The sequence below is a fragment of the Eublepharis macularius genome, chromosome 17 (genome assembly GCF_028583425.1).
Source record: "Eublepharis macularius isolate TG4126 chromosome 17, MPM_Emac_v1.0, whole genome shotgun sequence".
Classification (NCBI taxonomy): domain Eukaryota; kingdom Metazoa; phylum Chordata; class Lepidosauria; order Squamata; family Eublepharidae; genus Eublepharis; species Eublepharis macularius.
In genome coordinates, this window is record NC_072806.1 from 19,049,217 (window position 1) to 19,072,521 (window position 23,305).

General features: G+C 48.5%; 1 protein-coding gene across 1 annotated transcript in view; it reads left to right on the plus strand.

Annotated features, from left to right (window-relative positions):
* STX1A (syntaxin 1A) overlaps positions 1–22,809 on the plus strand; it is a 64,073-nt gene extending 41,264 nt beyond the window's left edge. The window contains exons 5-10 of the mRNA XM_055001989.1: positions 1,026–1,099; positions 3,279–3,387; positions 9,447–9,520; positions 10,179–10,355; positions 18,272–18,457; positions 19,314–22,809. Coding sequence (XP_054857964.1) covers positions 1,026–1,099; positions 3,279–3,387; positions 9,447–9,520; positions 10,179–10,355; positions 18,272–18,457; positions 19,314–19,391 — 698 coding nt within the window. The 3' untranslated portion in view covers positions 19,392–22,809. The remainder of the gene's footprint in view (positions 1–1,025; positions 1,100–3,278; positions 3,388–9,446; positions 9,521–10,178; positions 10,356–18,271; positions 18,458–19,313) is intronic.
* The last annotated feature ends 496 nt before the right edge of the window (positions 22,810–23,305 follow it).

Consider the following 23,305-nt stretch of genomic DNA (forward strand, 5'->3'; position numbering starts at 1 on the left):
GAACGGCGGTGCCAGCAAGAAGGCTGCACCTGCTTATCTCATAGGAAGTCCCAGTTCCAGTCTCCAGGGCCGAATCCACATTACCTTCGCGCGTCCCGGTGTTGCGCTAAATGTCCGCGAAACACCCGGAAGTATAGAGTCTTTCAAGCGCGATTTCAGAAATCGCGCTTGAAAGATGCTATACTTCCGGGTGTTTCGTGGACATTTAGCGCCGCGCGGAGGTAATGTGGATTCGGCCCAGATTTCAGCTAGCAGGGTCAGGGGAAGTCCCCCCTTTGTTGGAAACCTTGAGAAACTGCTGCCCATCTTGCTTAAAAATGGTTGCCTTCTCTCTGCCCCAAATCATTGTTTATCTGTGCATTTCGTGCCTCTGAAATTGAGCCATAAGTCATGGACACAATAACCCAGTGTGTTGGACTTAGAGCAATCATTATTTGATTATCTGTAAATGTTGTGGTGTTATTTGATACTTTTATAAGCCACTCTGATTTTGGTTGATCAGCGGTGCTGGCATATTTAAATAAATAAGTAAATAATGTGCACTCTGACTTTATTTTTTTTTTAAAGATCCTTGTGTTTTGGCTGTATAGAGATGCTTGCAAACTTATGTTCTGTGGCAGGGAAATTGCTGAGTCCAGAGTGGCAAAGTGTAGGACTTAACAGGTCTCTCTGCATAATGATGTGAATAAGGTGCCATCTGCATAATTTATTCAGGTCACAGAGTTCATCTTCTGGTGGCCCAGATTCTGATTGCTTAATATTTTTAGCATTTGCTTTTTCTTAGGCCTTTAGGTGATGTTTGCCAGATGCAACGGTGTGTTTCAGATGTTAGCATAAAAGCATCCCTTTATAAATGGGACATTTGTAGCTGGTGCCTTCTGGAGAGATATTTTTAGCCCCGTCTGCAATGGGCGTTTGGCAGGCAAGGAAGACAGAAGCAAGTGAGACCCATCTGTTTCTCAGTTTGCCCTCCCCCCCACTCCCTGTCTCTGAAAATAGGCTGTGCTTTTTCTGCTCCCTCCCAGGTATTGAACAGAATATTGAACAGGAGGAAGGACTGAACCGATCGGCAGCCAACTTGAGAATAAGGAAGACTCAAGTGAGTCCTTCTCAGGGGTCCAGGAGAGACCAAGAGGGAGATCTCTGTGTGCTGAAAAAAAGTAGTTTACGTTAAAAGCTTGGCCACCATAAACCTGCCCCCTCCTCCTCCATAACGTCTAGGATAACTTTACTCATTTAAATATAAAAATCACACTGTTGGATCAGATTAACCCAAATCTTTCTAACCCAACATCACGCCTCCAACAGATGGTTCTGGGAAGCCCCCAAGGAAGGCACGAAAGCAACTCTCCCCTGTTGTTTTTATCTCCAGGGTTTGTTATTTAGAGGTATACTGCTTATGAACATGGAGGTTCCATACAGCCATCATGGCTGTGTGTGTGAAGTGCCCTCAAGTCTCACCTGACTTACGGTGACCCCAGCAATGGGCTTCCAAGGCAAGTGAGAATCAGAGGTGGTTTTCCAGTGCTTTCCTCTGCAGAGTCTTCCTTGGTGGTCCCTCATCCAAGTACTGGCCCTGCTTAGCTTCCAAGATCTGACGAGATCGGGCTATACCATGTCGCCATCCTTCCCAGCCGTCATGGCTAATGGCCCTCAAAAGACCTATCCTCTATGAATTGGTTTGGTACACTTTTAGAGGCATCTATACTAAAAGCCATCTCCGTATCTCATGGCAGGGAGTTCATGTTAGTTAGGAGGTGTGTGAAGAAGTCCTTCCCTTTGAACGGAGTTTCGCTGTATAACCAAAAATTCTGGATGAGGAGGAAAAAGTTTCTCCACTCTCTACAGAACACTACCTCTCTCATGTTCTCTTTACTGATCCTTCCCCCCTCATCTAAACAAAATATAAAAGTCTTGGATTCTGCTCCTACGGCACTGTGTGCATAGCTGCTACTGGCTGGGGCAGAGAAGAGCACCCGTCCCCAATGTCAGACCATGGGCAAGTTATCTGAAAACGTTATGACAGAAGAGTTGAACACACTGTTGCCGTTCATGTAGCTGTTGCACACGTAATGTAACTTGCTATTTTGGACACTCTGAAAGCCTCTTTAAATGAGAGGCCACCCTCTGCACTCATACAGGGCCTATCCTAGCGAAGGGACTTTAAATAGCAAACAGTAATAAGCAGGGCTTTTTTTCTGGGAAAAGAGGTGGTGGAACTCAGTGGGTTGCCCTTGGAGAAAATGGTCAGATGGCTGGTGGCCCTGCCCCCTGATCTCCAGACAGAGGGGAGTTGAGATTGCGCTCCGCGCCGCTGAGCAGCGCGGAGGGCAATCTGAACTCCCCTCTGTCTGGAGATTAGGGGGCGGGGCCACCAGCCATCTGACCATTTTCAAGAGGTTCCAGAACTCCGTTCCCCTGCATTCCCCCTGAAAAAAAGCCCTGGTAATAAGCACATCCTCTTATTTCAAATGCATTTTGATAGCCCCGTGGCAACCTAATGCCAGCCCCCGCAAGAGGAAAAGATGGCCTGCTCTTTCCATTTGACATGCTTAAATTTATTCTCCGAGCCGGCATAGCCTAAAAACCCAGAAGTCAGCCTTGTGCTGTCTCCAAATCCTGCTTTATTCTGACTGCCAGTGAACTGGAAGAGCAGTTTCCAGATGTGCTGGAAGGCTCGTATTGGGAAAGGCTTTGGCGTCGATGCCCTTGCTTGGGTTAGCCAGTGTGGGGACAGGATGGTGGCTCAGATCGACTAGTGCCATCAGATCCGAGAGGGCTCTTATGATTCTTATCTGGGATAACAAAGCATTTGTCCTCCCTTTCCCTTGTAGGAAAATCTATGTTGGAGGATTTGGAATAGCTGATTGGTGGGATGTTCTCCATGCGGCTTTCTTAAGACAAGATCTTGGATCTGACCGGGAAGTCACATGCATCGGCTTTCCCTCTTGCCGCCCTTCACGGGTGCTAAAGGGGCCCAAGCAAACAAATCCCAACTGGGTCCTGGATCCTAATCTTGGACTCTATAAATAAATCACGCCTCTCCAACTCCTTGAAATGGAACAGATGGGTGACGCGTTGAAGAGAGGAAATTATAGACACTCGACAACCCGTTTTTTAATCAAAGGAGAGGAATAAAATGCACAAGCCAAAAGCAGGATGGGCGGGGGGGGGGGGCTGCAGGATCCAGCCTTTTATTCATTGCTCTAATTTGGTCTCGGCTGCTGCAAAATCCCTTCATGGTCCTTACATTTCTATCCCCCCTTTCTCCCATCTAGCATTCCACTCTGTCACGGAAGTTTGTGGAAGTGATGTCGGAATACAATGCAACCCAGTCGGACTATCGGGAGCGCTGCAAAGGACGGATCCAGAGGCAGTTGGAAATCAGTGAGTACTGCTGTGAAGTACAGCTCATGGTGCTCTTGTTTAGGGCCCAAATATGTTGTGGTTTTTATCTTGTTCTCCTTTACAGGCCTTCCTGCAAAGCACCTTTAGGGGTGGATTGAAAACTAACATTTGGACATAACACAAAATGAGTAACACATTTATGGACAATTTGGGTTAGTTTTTTATGTTTAGAAGCCCTGAAGTCCACCTGAAGGACTCAGGACAAGGGGCACTCCCAACAGCCACCATTTAAAGTGACAGGAATTTGGGACATATCTCCCTCGATAGATTTCTATTGGCTTTGTACCAGTTTAATCGTCATGGCTTCCCCCAAAGATGTCTGGGAAATGTAGTCTGGCTGAGAATCTTCTGCAGGAGTGCCCTTGGCTCTCACAAAATAAAAAATGAAACCCTGCCCTCAAGTCATAGTTGATTTATGGCAACTCCTGGTGCGGTTTTCATGGCAGGAGACTAATAGAAGTGGTTTGCCACTGCCTGCCTCTGCAACCCTGGTCTTCGTTGGAGGCCTCCCATCCACTTACTAACCAAGGCCGACCTTGCTTAGCTTCTGAGATCTGATGAGATCAGGCTCTCCTGGGCTATCCAGCTCAGGGCTGGATCTTACAAAATTTCCTAGAATTTCCTGAGAAGTAATGACTGCTGACCCAATTTAAAGTGCATACTGTTGATACACCCTCACAAAACAAGAGACCCTCTGAATCTTCTCCGAGCCATGGTTTTTGTCACTGTGGCACCACTACGCAACATGGTTGATTTAACTTTTCTCAACCATGTTTTTATGCCCAGAGCCCCTGAGGATGGATGGTTTATAAATCGAAATAATAACTAAAATAATAAATAAACTGCTGGGAAAATACACCTCTCTCCTCACCAGTGAATGCTATGGATGTTGGGGGCAGGGAGATTACCCTGGCTGGTGCTTGTGACAATATCCATCAGTGAGAGAGAAATTCCACATCACCTTCAACTGGTTATGACCTTCCTCTTTTTTTCTTTTTAATTTTTGAACTTATTTTAATAGTTTGGATGCTTGATCTTCTACGCTCGTCTATACAAAGCAAAGCTCCTTTGAGCCTTGCCTTGAACTTTTTAAGTTTCTTCTTGGCTAATAAATCCAGCTGGGAACTGAAATTGACTCGGTCATATGGAGTTTCAACTGGATTTAAGCTGTAATCAATTTCAGTTGTCAGTTTCAACCTTCTGGCCATCTTGGTCATTGGGGCAACCTCCATTGTAGGAAACTTTGCTAACTCAAGCTGTATGGGGAAGACCAAAATATCCTTTGTAGTTTGATTGCCTTGTTTTTGATCAAGAGTGTGATATTGGCATAACTCTCTCCAAGAAAGAAAGTGAAAGAAAAGATAAAGCACTGCATTTTATTAAATTAAATCATAAGCTTTATTGCCATAGCTCACAGCCTGAGCAATTGACACCATCAAAATTATAATACAACAATCACAATAACAGTAACAACTCTAATATACACTGCAATTTTATAACGATCATTAGGATCTCAACAAAATTTAAGCTAAAACCAACATTAATTCAAGCAATTCAGTCAGATAGCAAAATACATAAATTTATCCATCAGCCACAATAACAACAGATGGTTTTGATAAGGCCATTATCACGCTTGCAACAAACTTTGCCATTTACGGCGTTATCCATTTGCTTTTGTCAGCAAGTAATATAATTAGTTTATCATTAGCCACTTTCCCAGAATATTGTAATAAAATATCCCCAAGATATCTTTCACGTTCTAATGCAAATTTTGGCCGATAAAAGACCTCATGGCCTAAATCTTTGACAGAATTCTGATTGCAAATACAGAGTCTCTCTGCATGACATGTGTTCTTCATGTGTTGGGAGATGCAATGTTAGCCAGGAAGGGTAGTTTAAAAAGACAGAATCAGCGGCAGGGCAAAGGCTTTGCTATATATTGGAGCTGTGTGAAGGGGCTGTGAAATGCCAGAAGGGAAACTTCAGCCCATTAAAACCTCTCCAGGTCCAATCCCAGCTCTGGAAGGCTGCTCTAGCCCATTTCCATTCCTCGCTGCCCTCTGGTTGGGATCCCACACAGTTTTAGACTGGAGAGGTGAAACTGACAGAGCCTTCTGGTGGTGAAGATGAAATTGACAAACCCTCTGAGGAGCGATCTCTGTTGGCTCTGTCTTTTTAAACTATGCTTCCCGGCTAACATTGCATCTCCCTACACTTGACAAACACATGCCGAGGCGTCTCATGTAGAGAGACTCACAGACACATTCTCTATATGGGATTGCATTATAGTTGCCTCTTTCCATTGCCAGTTGTAAGGTACCCAACCCTGCTTTGGTAAATGCTTTCTTAAGCTCAGAATTAAGTAGATCAGTAAGATAAGATAGAGGAGTCAAAGGAGAAAGTGCAAGTTGCTTGTAAAGAGGAGCTATTCTCAGAGCATTGCACTTTAGGCAGGCCCTCCTCCTTCTTCATTTTTTGGAGTTGTGTAGACTGTGGTCCCCTGGAAGATAGATATTGTATCACTACTCATAAGAAGAGCTCTGCTGGATCAGACCAGCTGTCCATCTAGTCCAACATCATTTCTCACAGTGGCCAACCCCTTAGAGGCCTTCCCCTGATGCTGCCTCCTGGAACTGGTATTCAGAGGTAGACTGCCTCTGAATGTGGAGGTTCCCTTTAGTCATCATGGCTTGTAGCCACTGATAGACTTATCCTCCATGCAAGGTACCCCATAAGGAGCAAAAAGCTGCATCTTGTGGGTGGTGCATTTGTGGAAATGCCCCCCCACCAACTAGTTTTGGATTGCATTGAGCACACGTTTTCCATATCTCCACTTGCCCTGCATGAAGATAGCTTTGAGGGCAGCTGGCCCAACTGCAGGCTGAAAACGTGCCACAACTGAGAAGCTGCTGTGAGCAGGAGAACAGGAGCACCCACCCACACATGAGCTTGGCACTCACATGGCCTCTGAGTGCAGCTTGCCTTTTGATGGTGGATGGCAAACCTTGTCCCCAGAAGCAGAGAACCATGGAGTGGCTTGAGGCATCTCTCTGTGAGTGTAGCTTTTCCTGGCTGCCAGCAAGAAAGGGTGGGAGCGCGGGAGGCTAGATTAACAGGGAGTGGGGCGGAGGTGCAGATGAGAGAGACTAGAATAGAAGGGCTGAGTGGGAGATGCAGGGACTGGAGAAGAGACGGTTGCGAATGCCGTATGTGGAGCGGAAGTGCTGAGAGAAGACATCACACCTTCCGTCTTATGGAGCTGGGCAGTGGATCTAGCTGGGAGGGAGGATAAGGGAAGAAAAGCCAACCTTGGTTTTTTGTTGGTGCTTGGCAAGCAGGGCAAAGTGCTATGCCTCTTCCCACTTCTTCCTGCTTCTCTTGTTAGGCAGGATGACCCAGCCTGGTATGTTACTTGTCCTGGGAAGGATCCTGGATGCCCATTAGGACATCCTTGTACGGTGGGACCAAATTGTTCAGAGCTAGTTTAGACTTCCAATTGGCCAGCTGACATAGGCAGACAAGATGGCTCATCCCCTTGTGAACTTTCTGCAGAAGGGGACATTGAGGCTGAGAGAAATGGTGACTAGCAAGTGAGTGACAAAGGTGAATTATAAGCTCAAGTCAAACCTGGGAAGGTCTCTCATGCTGTGGCCCTACCTCTGCTCATTAATCTCTCTCTCTCTCTCTCTCTCCTCTCTCTCTCTCTCTCTCTCTCTCTCTCTCTCTCTCTATATATATATATATATATATATATAAAGACAAGTGTCCTGACTGATTTATCAACGCCCAGCTCAAACCCCTGGACCTAGAAACAAGAAATTTAGGGAGAACATTCATGTCAACACACACTAAGAAGGGATTTTAAGAAATTCGCCCCCTAAGGGGGTAAAAAGGGGTAAAATGTGTTTTCCCAAAGGGATACAGCTTCCCTGTGTTGCTGGCAGGCTGATGCCTGCTTGCACCCCTGCCTACTGCCAGCTTCATCACTCTTCCCTGATTGGGCCAGCTTTTCAAGGTCGTTTGCATATGCGGCCTGATTGGTCCTCCCTCCACATTCTAAACAGTCTGCAGTTGCTATTGGGAGTCATTGACTGTGTCCTGAGGTAAAATGCACCTCCCAGTCTTCCCCTCAAAGTTCACTAGGATTGCCAATCTCCCTGTGGGGCCTGACTTTCCTGTGTGGCTGGCAGGCTCCTGCCTGCTTGCACCCCCCTCTCTCTGATGGGTCAGCTGTGGAACTCTGTGTTCTGAGGTAAAAATCAGGTCAAGGAAACTGCAGACAGTTGGAGAAAGGCGGTAACTGGATTTAAAGTAGTTAAGTACCATAGCGAAGCACAGGTATCAAGCTAGTAATAAATAAAAACAAGAGGGGACCTGCAAGAACTGGCAGGGGGAGCAAAATCCCACCCACTCCTCATGCTGCCAGCCCTTCTCATTCTGGCTGCTGTATTTTCACATGACTTTTGGGATTGCCACAACTTTGACATGCGCAGATGGTGCTATCATTTTGGGGGGGGGGGGTGTAACCTCCAAATGAGGTTTTTTAAAAACTAAGATTTTCTACAACCTGGGGGTCCCCTGGGGATTGTTGAACCTTAAACAGTAGCCGTACTGGCTGTGTGTTGCATAGGTTTGTTGATCTGCACATGGCTCAGCCTTTGGTTGTTAGCTATAGCGATGAATATGAAGCACATTCTGATGTGGCTGACAGGGAAGGGATTGCAGCCTCCAGCACTGAAAGGAGACGATGTGCTGTGTATGTCTACTTTCTTCAGCTTTCTTTTTCCATACCTTTGGTTGGACTCTCTCTCTTGTGCTCTGATGTTTGCTTCTGGGCACACCTCCTGCGTTCTGTTTCTCTTCCCCATAACCATTTTCTGAGAATCCAGTCAGCGAGCCCCTCTCCCCCCCCCATCCCCTCCAAAGGGATTCTGCTGTTTCCTCAGAGCAATTCAAGCTTCCCAGCAGCCTCATTAGCGGCTCTTCCGGGCGACTGCTCCAGTTCTGTCAGCAAAGCAGTTTGCCAAAAGCACAATTAAAAGTTACCTGTAGCGTCCCACGCTGAGCTTAACTCTCTAAAGAAACCCTGAAGGAGGAGAGTTGGAAATAGCAAAGATTCCAGGATGCAGAATTTGTGTGCGTGTGTGTGGGTGTATATATGGGGCATTCCACGATTCTCCCAGTCTGGCACTGTTATGTTATGTCATGTTTATTAGGCTTGTATCCCACTGTCCATGCACGCAGGCTCAGGGCAGCTCACAACAAACAATTAAATCCCCGATCCAATCCAAGCCACACAGTCGCGTCCGACCCTCGGCTACTCCGTAGATCGTCCCCCTCCAGGCCTTTCTGTCCTATAGCGCGTCGAGAGAGATCCGATCCGCAGAGTCTCGCAGTGAAGGTTTTACAGGGTAGTTCACCATTGCTTTCCCCAACCCAACACACTTAGCCGTTCGACAGCCACGAATGGTAAGTCATACGTTGCCACCCCCCTTGGCACTTTGAGCCGGTGTGGGATAAGGGGGAAACAATTAAATACAAATACACAAATTTAAAATACACCTTGAAATAGATCAAACCAACCAATAAATATATAAATAGGTGTCAAAAATCATATATCAGAGGCTGCATTAAAACAAAAAACAAAAACCCAGATAGCTGGAGAGGGAAACATTCAGTCTCAGGACAGTATGGTGGGGGCATCCTATCCTATCCTATCCTATCCTATCCTATCCTATCCTATCCTATCCTATCCTATCCTATCCTATCCTATCCTATCCTCAGAGTATAAGGAGTATAGCTAGAAAACAATTCTCGTAAGCCCAAGAGGATGAATTCACAGCTGCCCTGTACTCCGTAAGCATCCCTGTTGAGGGCCAAAGGGAGAGGGTTGGATGATTTCAGCTAAAAGCATCTCTTCAGTAAGGGAGATGGTGACAGTTGCCCAATAATTAGGAAATCGGCCAGACAGACAGAATCCTTCCCTCTCCAGCGCCCGTTGTACTCCTGTTGACCCCTGGTCTCTCTGTCTATTGCAGCTGGCCGAACCACCACCAGCGAGGAACTAGAGGACATGCTGGAAAGCGGGAACCCAGCCATTTTCTCTTCTGGGGTAAGTTCTCTGCCCTTGAAACTTGTCATCATGAGGACGGTGGGCTGGCTGTGGCAGGTTGCGCCAGAAGCTGTCTGCTGAGTGTGTGTGTCCATTTTGAGAGGACCCTTTTTTAATTTAGCAAAATGTGGCCAGGCACCCGTTGTTCACTGCAAGAAGGAAGGCCCCAGGTATGAACCTGCGTACTTGAGGCCTTCCCAGAATTCCTTGCTGGCAATTCCTGCCCTCCCCTTGTCCATCGGGCCTCCAACAGAAATCGGGCCTTTACTTATTCAGACACCAGCCCAGAGCAGCCCTTCTGAGGCCTGACAGCAGGCCTCATCTTTAGGTACTTTCAGGAGGGCTTGAGAGACTATCCGCCCTAAGGGCTTTTTGATTAACACTGAGGGTAACTTGTTTTGATTTGCTATTTAGTGATGTATCCTCCCCCCTCCCTCCCCAGAGGAGATGTTTTGTAGCTTGCATTTTGAATTCTCTTTTGATACTTGAGGTTTGAAGTTATTGAATACATTTTAATCCCGCGTTCCTCCAAGGAGCTCAGAGCGGTATGCATTGCCTTACCGCTCTGAGCTCTGCTCTGAGGCAAGACACACACACACACCCGCACCCGCACCCGCACCGACACACATTTTGTTCACTTTCTGCCTTCCTTTGCCAGATCATCATGGACTCCAACATCACCAAGCAGGCCCTGAACGAGATCGAGACGCGGCACAGCGAGATCATTAAACTGGAGACCAGCATCCGGGAGCTCCATGACATGTTCATGGATATGGCCATGCTGGTGGAAAGCCAGGTGAGTCCCTCTGTTGGGAGGGTGGGGGAGAACAGGCAGGTGGTCCCCCCAGGGGCAAGAGACCAGAAGGAGATTCTGGCCCAGTGAGCAAGATGGGAGATAAAATCCGGCCCTGTCTTCCAGAGATTAGGCCTCTGCTCTGCCATAGTAGGACACCAGAGATGGATTTACAGACAAGCTGAGTAAACTATGGTTTAGGTCCTCCTGAGGTCTTAATCCAGCCCTTTGGGATTCCCAGTGGGGATTTAACTACAATTTGGTGAGAGTACAGCTGCTTTGCTTACCGAAAATTCTAGGTTTGGTCCCTGTTGTTATCATTACGAAATTTCTCCTAATGTTCAACTGGAAGCCACCCTTCTGTAATATTAGGCCTGTTACATCAAGTTTTGCTCTCTGTAGCAACATGACCGTCAGGTTGGGTATATGAAGAGCACAATCCCATTTGGTCTGCTGTTCTCTTGGTTCAATATGCACAGGGTTTCCTCCTGGCCAGAGGCAACATAAATCTATGTGGGGGGGGGGTAGAAAAAGGGGGTGCCCAGTGCTCCCATTGCAAACTTTGATGATCCTAAAGCCGTAGGAAACTGTTTCTTTCCTTCACAGAGGGCCTAAAATTTAGCTCTGCAAAGCCCATATTGTGCAATAACTTTGTTGCTTAGCCTGGGGTTAATCTCCATTCACAAGATGTTGAAGAGCCACATCCTGTTCTGGCAGACCCCCCTGGGTTAGGGGGCATTTGGATCCAAGTTAGTAGAAGACGGCCCCTTGTAGGCAGAATTGCAACCTAGAGACCATGTTACACTTCCGAGATCTGTCATGTGCATTGACCCCCAACTGGGTGTTTCTAAAATGGAATCTGCTGCTGCCAGTAGAGGTGCCATCAGCTTTTAAAGGCAATTAGGCACATTCATGGCTGAGGGAGGGGCTGCTGACCATTGCTAGCCAAGACAGCTAAACAAAACCTTCAGGTTCAGAGGCAGTACACCTCTAAATTATCAGTTGCTCCAAGCGCAACAGAGAAGGAAGCCGATTGTCTTTGTGTTCTCCCCATAGACTCCTGGTGGCACCTTGGCTGTCCCCTGTTGGAAGCAGGAAGCTAGATTAGGTGGAACCAGGGCTCTTCTCGCCTTCTTCCATTTTAAATGCTGGATTTTATAGGAAATGTTGGGAGGGTTGTCTATGTGGGCCAGAACTGCATATCCTGGGCAATGTGGGATGCTGCAGTATGCTTACGGCTGTCTTGAATAAATCAAATATGACTTTATTCAGTGCAAAGAACAATACCCAAGGCCTATCAGAGTCCTTCACAGTAGCTTGCCTAGTCAGTTTGCCCAGAGTCAGAAGTAAAACTTGGGCTGGAACTCCACCAGACTCTGGTACCCTGGAAGTAGGTTTGACAGCCTTCAGGGAGTAGCTGGAAATCTGAAATTACAACTGATCTCCAAGAGACAGAGATCAGTTTTCCTGGGGAAAATGGCTGCTTTGGAGGGTGGACTTTATGGCATTATACCCTGCTGAGGCTCCTCCCCAACACCCCTCCCCTCAAATCTCCAAGAATCCCCTAACCCTCAGCTGGCAACCACATTTCTGGAACTGATATAAAACATGAAATGGACTTCTGAATATTACAGGCAGCCACTGCCAGACGCTTTTCTTCTTCCCGGGTAGAGTTTAGCCAGGCGATGGTGTGAATTCCCTGGGCCCATGCAAATGGCAGCCAAAGAAAAGAGGAATGGGATCTCTGAGCACCACAAAGCCACATACCTTTTTTTATGAAGAATCCCCTGGAGAGAAGGGAGTGGAGGAAAAGAGGCAGCCCTTGCCTGGTGGGGTGTGAACTAGTCTCTGAGTTTTCCTCTCTGGGGACCCCTCCTGAACCCTGTTTCTACCCCCCTCATGCTACCGTGTGCAACTGGATAAGGGCGTTCAGGCATTGGCAGGTAACGCCCAATTCTTGTTGTGTTGGGGCAACTGCATGTTTGTGCTGCATGGCTGCTGTTTTCCTGCATGCTCCTAAGGTGGTGGCGGCGGTGGTAGGAGGGGAGGCCTGGAGGCCATGTACGGCTGGGCCAAATCCTGGCTCACATGTAGCTAATTACCTCTTGGCTTTTGCCCAGCCAAACAGCCAGATTGGGATGGATCGGGAGTTCATTCGGATGCTGATGACTGTGTGTGCCTACAAGCTGCAAAAAGTGTTTCTTGGGACGAACTGTTTCTAGACTGTGTGTACGCGATAGCTCAAAGCGGGCATGAGATTGCTCACCACATCAACATTTAGCTTTTCTTCTCTCCTGCAGTGGTCTCTGGTCCACTAAGATTTTGCAAGGGTTTTTTTTTTTTGCAGTGTTAACAAAGACCCAGACAACCTGTTTATCCAGAACATGGCTCTTAAAACTGCCCTTTGCTCAGTTGCTGGAGCGAGCTAGAATTGCCCACTGGTCATCCTGGTTAGCAATCATTTGTCAAAGCAGATGTGTGTGAGCTGGATAAGGGGAAAAAATGGACCAGTAACATTGTTGTGGACTCATTCACAAGGCAATCAGCGGTAGGATACAGGGGAAAGGGAACACAGATATTGTAGGCAGTAGATGTCTTGTATTATAATCCTGTTTGGGTCTCTGGGAAGCCTGATGCAGAATCTTGAAGTTGGTTTTGAAATGGGGGGGGGGGCGCAAAATATCCTTGTTTTTGTCACACTCAGTTGCCATTCACTCCACTTGATCAAGTGGAGCACAAGTGAATGGCAAGTGAACAGAGGAACACACATGAGTCTGTTCATTTGCCAGGCAAGTGTCATTCCTCACTTGTAGCTTGGCTCTCAGAGCTCAACTGCAGAGGGAGTTGGTGGGGCAGAGGGCAAGGACTGTCAACAATTGGCAGAGCCCAACAATTCTGGTTTTATCCCCGTCTGTTTTCCTCGTACCTTCCTCGCAGAAGATGACATTCGAGAAACATTTCTCTAGTTGTACACAAATCTCTATGCAGGTGCCAACCTCATGTAACCTCTCCTTTTGGCAGCTGTGTTTACAGTGACAGTAGACACACCCAATGCAGGAGAGAAACGCTCACCTTTTCTAAAACCCGCGACTTAGAATGCTAGCCAGAAAAGTAAGGTTTATGAGACAAAGGAGGATATAGGAGCACTACAGGTCTTTCAATGGGATCAGCTCTCCAGATCCCAAGTTCAAGAACTTATTTCCCATGTTATAAATGCAGAGGAGTTAGCCGTGTTAGTCTGTAGTAGCAAAATCAAAAAGAGTCCAGTAGCACCTTAAGACTAACCAACTTTATTGTAGCATAAGCTTTCGAGGATCACAGTTCTCTTCGTCAGATGCATGGAGGGCGAGAAGAAACTGCATCTGACGAAGAGATCTGTGATTCTCGAAAGCTTATGCTACAATAAAGTTGGTTAGTCTTAAAGGTGCTACTGGACTCTTTTCCGTGTTATAAAGTAACACAAGATAAGGAGACCTTTGGCCACACAGAGAAGGCAAAGACACCCCCTCACCCCTGGATAATCAATTACAGAGAAGCAGCCCAAACCAAACGGAGGGGTGCTGGTTCATTGAGCCCCAACCCTTTTCCTTTCAGGAGGTAATGTCTTTCAGAGCGCCTTTAATTCACCATTAATGATGCAATCCCATGCATGTTTAACCAGAAACAAGCCCTTCTATATTCAATAGGATTCACTCTCAAGCAAGCATGTTTAGGATTGCAGCTTGAAAGGGGCTTGGGTTTTCTTCGTGCATGGAAGTTTATATGGGGAGAGCTCCAGCCTCCCTCCCCCTTCAGTACAAATTTTGTACTACAACAACTGCATTACTGAAGAAGTTCCCTTCCATAATCCTCCTTCTTCAGCTTCTCGGAAGTAGGGAAAAGGGCGATTTATTTTACACGCACACACAGAGATAAGCTTCTCTCTGCATTCTGTAGCACCAAGATTTCTCTGCTGGATGAATTGTCCCTTCCAGGTTTTCCAATCTTGCTAACAGAAAATGGTTTTCTAGGGTTGCCAGATGGGGTCCAGAAGTACATTGGACCCCAGGGAAAGGGGGTGCATGTTACGTTTTTGGAAACTTGCACATGTGCTCCTAACTCAGAGCCATGTCAGTACCAGAAGTGATGTCATCCGCCGACCCACTCCTGGGTGACACTGCGCAGCTGCAGGAGACTGGCCAAGCGCCTGGGCTGGCAAGCCTGTTCCCCAGCCGGGCAATGGTGCCATACAGCCGCAAGAGACTGCCTGGGCAGCCCCTCCTAGATTTCTTAGCCAATGAATTAACAACACTGGTGTGGCTAAGCCTAGGTTTAAAGTGGAATTGCAAGGACGGACTTGCATGTCTACTTTACTGAGTTAAAGATAATACAGAAACTGGAACAGCTGATTCCCTGCCACTAGCATGCCCCTCAGCGAGCAGGAAGGGACTGAAGGGGTAGGGCGCTGCCCGTTCACCTTAATGGACCAGCCTCCATTAAGCACACCGTATGATTTTCCTCTGCATTTATTGAAAAAACAATTCCCTTGAAAATTTGCTTTATGATGGAGGAAATGTTCATCTCCTGCCATTTTCTTCTTAGAAAAAACCTTAGGAAGAAAACAAAGCATACTAGCACGTTTTCTTCAGTGGAAGTAATATTAGCTTGAGGGTGGCTTTTCTCAGCCATGGAGGAGAGGGTTAAAGTTCCCCCCTTTCCCCGTTGCTGCTTTCATCCTAGATAAAGCAGCTCTGGCAGCTAAATGTACACAAGAAACCAATGTTCTTTAGCAGAGACCCACATGTAGCTGAGCCAAGATGTGGACCTGGGAAAGGTAGGGGCATCACCAGGGTTATGATCTCTCAGGACTGGGAGAGGGAAAGCCCAGGGTTAAAACAGCAGGGCTTGTAAAATGAAGGGAAAGGGTTTTTTTCCCTCCAGCCTGTACATCTCGTTAGACTACTATGGTTTTCCTTAAGAACATGTAGCATTATACCTTTTAAGCTGCCATTAGGGCTCTCAGTGCCCCCCATACCCCATCTTTTCTCTCCCCATCCCTCATCCATTAAGCAAGGTTGCATGCCAGTTTCAGTCTTGGTACATTTGTGAGCATTTGTGCATGCACTCCAGGATATGCAGAACTCTCCTGACGTGACCCTGGTCTTTTGCTCCCTTGAACATTCCGTTGGGTTCAACAAGAACCTGTATATTTGCCTTGGAATTTTGCTTCTGGCCAAACATGGTGGAGGCCCAGCGTACTGGCGCTTGAGCATTAAGTACAGAGCCCTGTAGAGCTGGAGGAGGCTGGAAGGACGTGCCTTGCTGTGCACTTGGTAGCTCATGCGCATGGATGCACAGCGAGTGGAAGAGCTTCGGATTGCCTTGCAAAGAAAGGGAAAAAGCAGCTAGGCGTCCCCTGTGCCAAAGTGAGGGAGAGGGGGAGAAATAGTGGAGCAGAATGAGAAGGCGACCTTCGGGGTGGTGCAGCTCAGCAGGAGGCTGTTTAAAATTCAGTATGCCAACACCCTTAACCTATACTGAGTGTGTGTATTCAGTACTGAGGGGAGCTAGAAACTTGATGTCACAGTAGCTCAAATTCTGTCCAAAGACCTGCTGGATTCTGCAGCTCCATGGGTATTTTTGCAGGTTTGCCTTCTGTGCAGTTGCATCATTTACCCTGGCTTTCCAAGCGGAGGGGAGGGATCAGGTGTTCTGGAGGAAACTGACACCCTCTCCAGCTACCAATCTGTCCTCTGAGACTGCACATGGCGTCACCTGTATACTTCCAAGAAAACCTCTGAAAGCACGAGGGCTACAAACTTGCTTCTTTTTTTAAAAAAAAAAAATGAAATGTCTTTTTAAGGGACACCGAACTCTGGGTCCTGAACTGCGTTCTGCATCTTTTCATGCTGTTCTTAAGTGGAGCTCTGAGCAATGAATGCAGAAGTTCCTGGAAGCTGAAGAGCTTAAGCAGGGGACGCTGCACACCTGGGGAGAAAAAGAGAGGCAGCTCCCAAAGGAGACTGGTGGCCAATTGGGTGCTTCCCTGTCTAGGGAAGGAGGCGGGATCTGCTCCATCCATCCATTCCTCAATCCTGCTTGCTTTGGCCTCTATTTTGGGGCAGTGGCTACCAGCAGAATGTAGGGAAATGCATCTTGCCCATTCTAGGCTTGGATTGGCAGGAGAGCTCCATGGAGATGATCTGCCTGGCAGAACCACAAGGGGCCGTAGCTTGGCCGTGTGGTCTCCTCGTCCCTCTCAATTCACAGAAGGTTCTGAGATCAGAAGAGCACCCTTGGCTGGACACAAACAGCCGGCAAGAAGCGGTAAGTACAGATCGCCCAGCGATTCCTGCAGCGCAACCTCCAGGCTTTCCCCAAGGGTTCCATGCCAGATGCTTTTAAGCCAGGTTCTCCGCTGTGGCTGCAGATACCAGGATCCCAGCTAGTCGAGCTGCTTCCGACCCCATGCTCTGAGTAGAACAGCTAGGAGACAACGAGATAGTCGCACAGGAGACGCGTTCAGCACCAAAGTTGTCTTGCAGAGTGAATGGCCAAGGGTCTTGAACGGGGACCGAGGATGGAGCTGAATTTCTGAGTAGAGCCCAAAGGGGTGAAACTCTGCCCCTGCCATCCCTGGCATGCCAGCAAAGCCAGAAAAGGCATTCTGCACATGCTCCAAGGCTTTCCTAAATTTGAATAATTCAAGTTAACCTCTGGATGGTGCGCATCCAGTTCCTCCTTTGTCTATCCAGACTGTGAGTAGTTGTGTGAGACCCCGGTGCATGTTATTTAGTGGGTCTAGTAGGTTTTGCACTGCACGTGGCAAAGAGCCACAATGTGCATTTACACCAAAGGGCCAAGAGAAGTTGTTTGGCATCTTTGTAGTCCCTGTTGGGGATAGCTGTAATTTTACTCTAGGAAGCAGGGTGTGTGTGCGTGCGCGCGTGCTTGCATGTGTGATGGGGGTGGGGAATCTACATCCCACATCAATATACTGGGGTACCGTGGGCAGCATATGCTACCTTGTGAGTCCCCTACAATGATTTTGTGAATCAGGGTTGGGATGAGAGCTGGGTCCTTCTCCCTGCATGCACTTGTGGTCCTTTGTCACTGCCCTCCTGGTGTGGTTACTCCCACCCCCTTTGCTGGACAGCATCTGTGCCCCTGTAATGTCTGGTGGCTTTTCCTGGAGTGATTGGTTCTTGCTTCTTTGTCCGTTTTCTGTGCAAGTTTCTTGTCACAGGTGCCTTTGCCCACCTGTCCCCTTTCTACCTGAAAAGTGTCTCAAGCAAAAACAAGGGATGTCAGGCACTGCCTAATAACATGTAGGGGTTAGTGTCAGCCTAGGATCTGGGAGACCCAGGTTCAAAGCCCACTCTGCCATGGAAGCTCATTGGCTGACCTTGGGCCAATCACACTCTCCCCACATCACCTACTTAACAGAATTGTTATGAGAATAAAACAGGAATGTTGTAAACTGCTTTGAGTTCCCCACTAGGGAAAAAAAGCAAGATACAAATATCTAATTAAATAAACAACAGAGGCTTTCCTTTCTGTCTGAGAGGCAGGTGCTTACTCTGCAAGGCTGTGTGGCCCAGGAATGAAATACTGGACTTGGGAGTCCCAGGTTCTAATCCTACTTCAGCCATGAACTGTGGCAAGTATTCCTTTCAGCTTTAGCTTTCAGCCTATGCATCAAATGGGAATCGCTAACCCTAAATGGGTCGAGCAGCAGAGGATGTATGGGTAGGCTTTCAAGTAGCACATGGGGCAGGGGGGAAGAAATAAGCTGTCCCTCTAAGCCCCTGACCTTCCTTTCAGTCCATTCAGATGATGGGCAACAGTAGCAATTTTTTAAAAAGGATGTAATGTTCCTTTCGCTTCCCGGTAACAGGTCTTGTAAGGATCCCCATGGAACGGGGCACAGGATGTACTTGGGCTGCCCAATGCCGGAGGAGTCACCTGGAAGTGCACAGGTAACATGGGAACACTTGGAAGGGCCTGCCGGCACCGTAAAAGGAAAACCGCTCTGTGCATCCTCCGTTGTGCAGGGCGAGATGATCGACCGCATCGAATACAACGTGGAGCACTCGGTGGACTACGTGGAGCGGGCCGTCTCAGATACCAAAAAAGCTGTGAAGTACCAGAGCAAAGCCAGGCGGGTGAGGACACCTCTTTTATGTCGTCCAATTGCACCAGTTACGATTGGTCTGCTCAGATCCCTAACGCCAGATCAGCGAGACTAGGGCATGTGGTTATAACCCGTACTCCCCACTGGTGCCTAGAGCAACCTTTAGCGTTACTCCCGATGTGTTCTTGCATGTGTGTGTTTTAAGATTCCAGAATTGATATCCGGTTCCAAATTCACCCCCTGCACTACTCCGAAGTCCAGAAGCCAAGCCTCTATCCTGGACAGCTGTCCTTCGGATTGGTTTCTGCCCATGGACTTCCTATCTCCTTCGTGGAGTGGTGGAGAGTGTCCTCATGTCATAGCTGACTTATGGCGACCCCTGGTGGGATTTTCATGGCAAGAGACTAACAGAGGTGGTTTGCCTTTGTCTTACCCTACAACCCTGGTCTTTGTTGGAGGTCTCCCATCCAATTACTAACCAAGGCCGACCCCCCCTTAGCTTCTGAGATCTGACGAGATCAGGCTCACCTGGGCTATCCAGGTCAGGGCTGCTATCTCCTTACTTACTTCCCGGTAACAGGTCTTGTAAGGATCCCCATGGAACGGGGCACAGGATTCCAAGTTCTGTCCCTTCCTGGTCATGAATTACTTAAGAGGGACTTGCTCTCAAGGAGCATCCCACCCATTTCTTAGCATGGAAAGAGAGTCTTTGGTTTTCACTCTTGGGGCCCAGCCTCTATTTACAGAATGAAAGCAGCCAGTGATAGGGACTCAGCCAGGGCCGCCCAAGGGCCTTTTTCTGACGGCTGTAGCATTTGCGGAGGGGGGGGGGTGCCCTGTGCTGATGGCAGAATGGCCCTTCTTTGCTTCCCCCCTCTCCCGAGCAGAAGAAGATCATGATCATCATCTGCTGCGTCGTGCTGGGGATCGTCATTGCCTCCACTTTTGGCGGGATTTTCGGCTAGGAGGCCCCCACCTGGACTCGTGTCTTTGGGAAAGCGGAGGTGAAGAGAAGCAGCTGAGCTGCCAGCCTGCGGGGATGACCCTTCCTGTCCTGCCTGCCCCACATGGCCGTCATGGGAGAGCCTTGCCGACCAGCACTTCCGTTTCTAATGCATGATCGTCTGTGTTAACGCTGCGTGTCCAGTACAGTGTATGTGGGGAGGGTTGGTGCTGTGGCATGCTGGGAAGTGGCAAGGGAGCCTCGGGCCCACATTGTTCACCATCCCTGGGCTTCGTCGCAGAGGTCCTTCGCTCCTGCCTTTTTGCCTTGAATTCAAGCCCCCTTCCCTTTCAGCTGGAGCAAGAGGAACCCCTTCCCTCTTTTCCACTAAGTGGAACTGGCTGCGGCAGCCCCAAGAAACGAGCTCTTGCTGCCCAGGGACTACAGGTTGCTTCAGCCGTTGCCTGCCAGGACAATGGCCTGTGGTCACTAGGGGGCGCCAAGGAGGGAGGAGAGGCTCTGCCTCTCTCTTTGCCTGAGCTGGGCTAGTATTCTGGCCTCTAGCCACTGTGGTCACCTTTTTACACTCCTGCTGGGCCTGTCCGAGGGCCATTTTGTTTTCCTGTTCTGTAGCTGCCGAAGGAGAGATGGGTAGCCCTTTTGATGCACATGTCTTCCCTTGTTTTTTGCTCTTTTCTAGAGTTTAGGCCTGGCTCCTTCAATTCATTTATTTGGATATGTATAGCCCAGTTTTCTCCCCAATGGGGACGCAAAACAGCGTACATTATTTCCCCCGCCCTTCTCTCTCTTTTATCCTCACAACAGCTCTGTGAGTGAGAGATTACACAGTGTGTGTGACTGGTCCATGGTCACCCAGCCAGCTTCTAAGACAAAATAAGGATTTGAACCTGGGTCTTGGGTAGCTTGCTTTGATATTCTTAAGCCCTCCACCAAGCTGGATACTGTTTTTCCACCTGCTCCTATTTTGCCCTTTGCAGGAGAGCGACTGTAGGACACCCCGCCCCCTTCAAAATGAGAGGGGCCTCTCACTCAGTGGGGAAGGATTGTTTAGGTTCACTTCCATGCCTCCCGGTGTAAAATAGCAGCGGGGCAGATGTTTACAGTTGTGTGTCTTGTACCTGTATACTGATGCTTGTGGTTCCCTCCCTCGCAAACCAAACTGCAAACCCAGGTTGTCTTCCACACAATGTGCAAAATGACGCTGGGTCTCTGCTGTGCCACGTTACATGCCATGCCCTGAGCCTGTCCCAAATGTTGTGAAGGGAAGAGATGACACAATGCATGTTTGCAACTTGAGCTATGCATGGCAACCGAAGCCCCTGCACCCTTCCAGGATCAGGTCAGCAACAACCGCATTTCTAAAGATCCCACCTTTTAGGTGCAGAAGCGTGCGCTGCGGGGCCTGCCTGGAGGTGCACCTTGGCCGGACTGGTGCCCTCCCGGCCACTTTTCTCAATATAGCCTAATTAAATAGACCTTAACCCCCCCTTGGCTGTGCCTGCAGGGAATGGAGGCCTGAAAAGGTAACTGTGAAAAAAAGATACCCCTGGAAGAGAAGTGCAAAAGTGTGCCAAGATTCTTTCCACTCTCCCAGCAGGCTCTCTCCATCCACTGTTGTTCTTTCCTTGGCTGCTTTTTCCTTCTTTCTGGAAAGAAAGACCAGAGGGAGGCATCTGTCCCCTCTTCCCGCCCCCCACCCCCGGCAGGTTGCTAAGACGAGGCCACAGGCTCCCCTGTCCAGTCAAATATGCAACACAGCAAGTGCCAAATCCCCTACTCTGACACTGCCTGGAGGAGGCCTTGTCTTTAACGTAAGAGTGTGCAGCGCGGCCGGCTGCTACCCAGCAGAGCCCAGTCAGCACTGTGCTGCCTTCCAGCTGTTTCACATCACCAGCAATCTTTTTAAAATACAAATATACCCCCATCCTGCAGTAGGACGACGACAAATCGTTTGCAGGAAAGGGAGAGCCCAGCATCCCCTCGCAAAATCTCCTTAACCTTCCTGCACTCCACCCCAGCAAAAACAGGATGCTGCTGCTGCTGCTGCTGCCAGGGAGGCATTTATCTCGAAGAGACAGGAGCTGTGGCCTGGCCCTGCTTGGCAAGGGAGTGCCCGGGGGATAGGCAGAGTGAGAAGCTGCCTTGTGACTCCAGCACTACTTGGCCCTTAGAGGGAAAGATGTTGAGACGGCATCCAGTTTTGAAAGGGGGGGGGAGAAGGTCCTACTCTGGGGTGCTTTCCTCACCTTGAGGAGGGCTGCTGCCTCCACCAAAAGCCCAAGGTATCAGACACAACCGCTAAACCACCGTTTGGTCAAACCTGAGTTAGCTTTCATGTCTGAATGCACCGCAGGGTCGACACCACACCAGCCTTTCAAGCTAGGGTTTGTAGATGGCTTATTAGCTATACCTGGGAAGGCCGAGTTCACACAACCGCAGTGTGACACAGTAGCACCACCCCTTCAGGCTGTCTGGTCTCAGAGATGGAGATAGTCCTCCTCCGGAGAACGGGGGGATCCAACAAAAACCAGGGGGTTACTCACAAGCCAAGACTTTTCATTTGGTGGACTCTGTAGTTTGCATAATCTTGACGTGTAAATTGTGGCTGCAGATCTGTTCCCACTTTGGCTTCCACTTCTAAGGAGACTTATGATACTGGGAAAGTGGAGACCTTGTTGTTCGAGGAAAGCCTCCCCCTGTCATTCCTGCACTGGCTGTAGGGGCAAGAACTGAGTATTAGAAACAGCCTGTACCCAGATGGTAGATCCGGCTCACATAGCCTTTATCCTTGTCCTACCCCCTATACCCAGCAGGGGGAGCTGATGCTCCCAGTCACTTCCCCTCCCGTGCAGACTTTCACGACTTCTACTGCTTTCTTCCTGTCTAAGTGGAGATTCGCAGGGCCCATTCTTTTATCGCTGCCCTGGGCTCTGCATCCCCCTTTGTTTGATTACACTTGCCTTTCTTGCATGTAGAAACTGAGCCGTTGGTGGTGTGTTCGTGCTTTGGGAAGGTATTTCACTGTCTGGCACTTAAACCACCCAATTTTTTTTTAAAAAAGAGGTGGCTGCTGTGCTGTCCCTTCTGCTGCCAGTATTCAGCATTCATGCAAGGGGGTGGGGATGTGAACGTTTTTTGACATGTCTTTCTCGGAGGCCTCCCTGGGAGTCATTCCGGTGCTCGTATGCTGTGAGCCAAGCGCCCCCGTCTCTCCATATGGGATCACAAACTCACCTCCCTGTCTGTCCAGGTGCAATTGAAAGTGTCCATTTGTTGCCTTCTCTTTCCATTCAGGCCTCCTTTTCTTCCTGTTTACTGAAACCTCACCCTTCCCACCCACCCCCCAACACTTCAGATGGGGGGGGGAATAAAAAGCTTCCTTTCTGGATGGAGTTTTATGTAGAATAAAAGTATTTATATCTGTGAAGCAGCCTTTGACTCCTAGTTGCGCTGTACCAGAGGGGGCTGGTCCAACTTGTGCAAGGGGCAGGAACTGGGCAAGGCCAGGTGCAGAACAAAAATTAAGTATAACCAACTGCGCAGCCATCAGCCCCACCAGGCAGATTTTGCTACTAGCAGCAGGACCAAGTACCTTAAAACCCTCCCTGCCTGCTGAGAGTCTTACTCCACCCACATTTGTGACTTCTCACGTGCCTTCAAGCACATCATTATAACATGAGGACTAGAGACTTTTTTAAAAAATGCAAACAATAGTAGGTGCAGAATTCTTGACAATGGAAGTTCTGCAGGTTTCCTCCTGGCCCAAGGAAAAAGAAATCACAGCATGGCTTGAGACAGAGGGGAAGAACGAGGGCCTATGTTAAAGAACATCTCAAAATTATGACAACCACGGGTAAGATTTTGAAGGAGTGTGACTAAGACAAGGAAAGCAAACAGCAAACCTACAGATTTCCA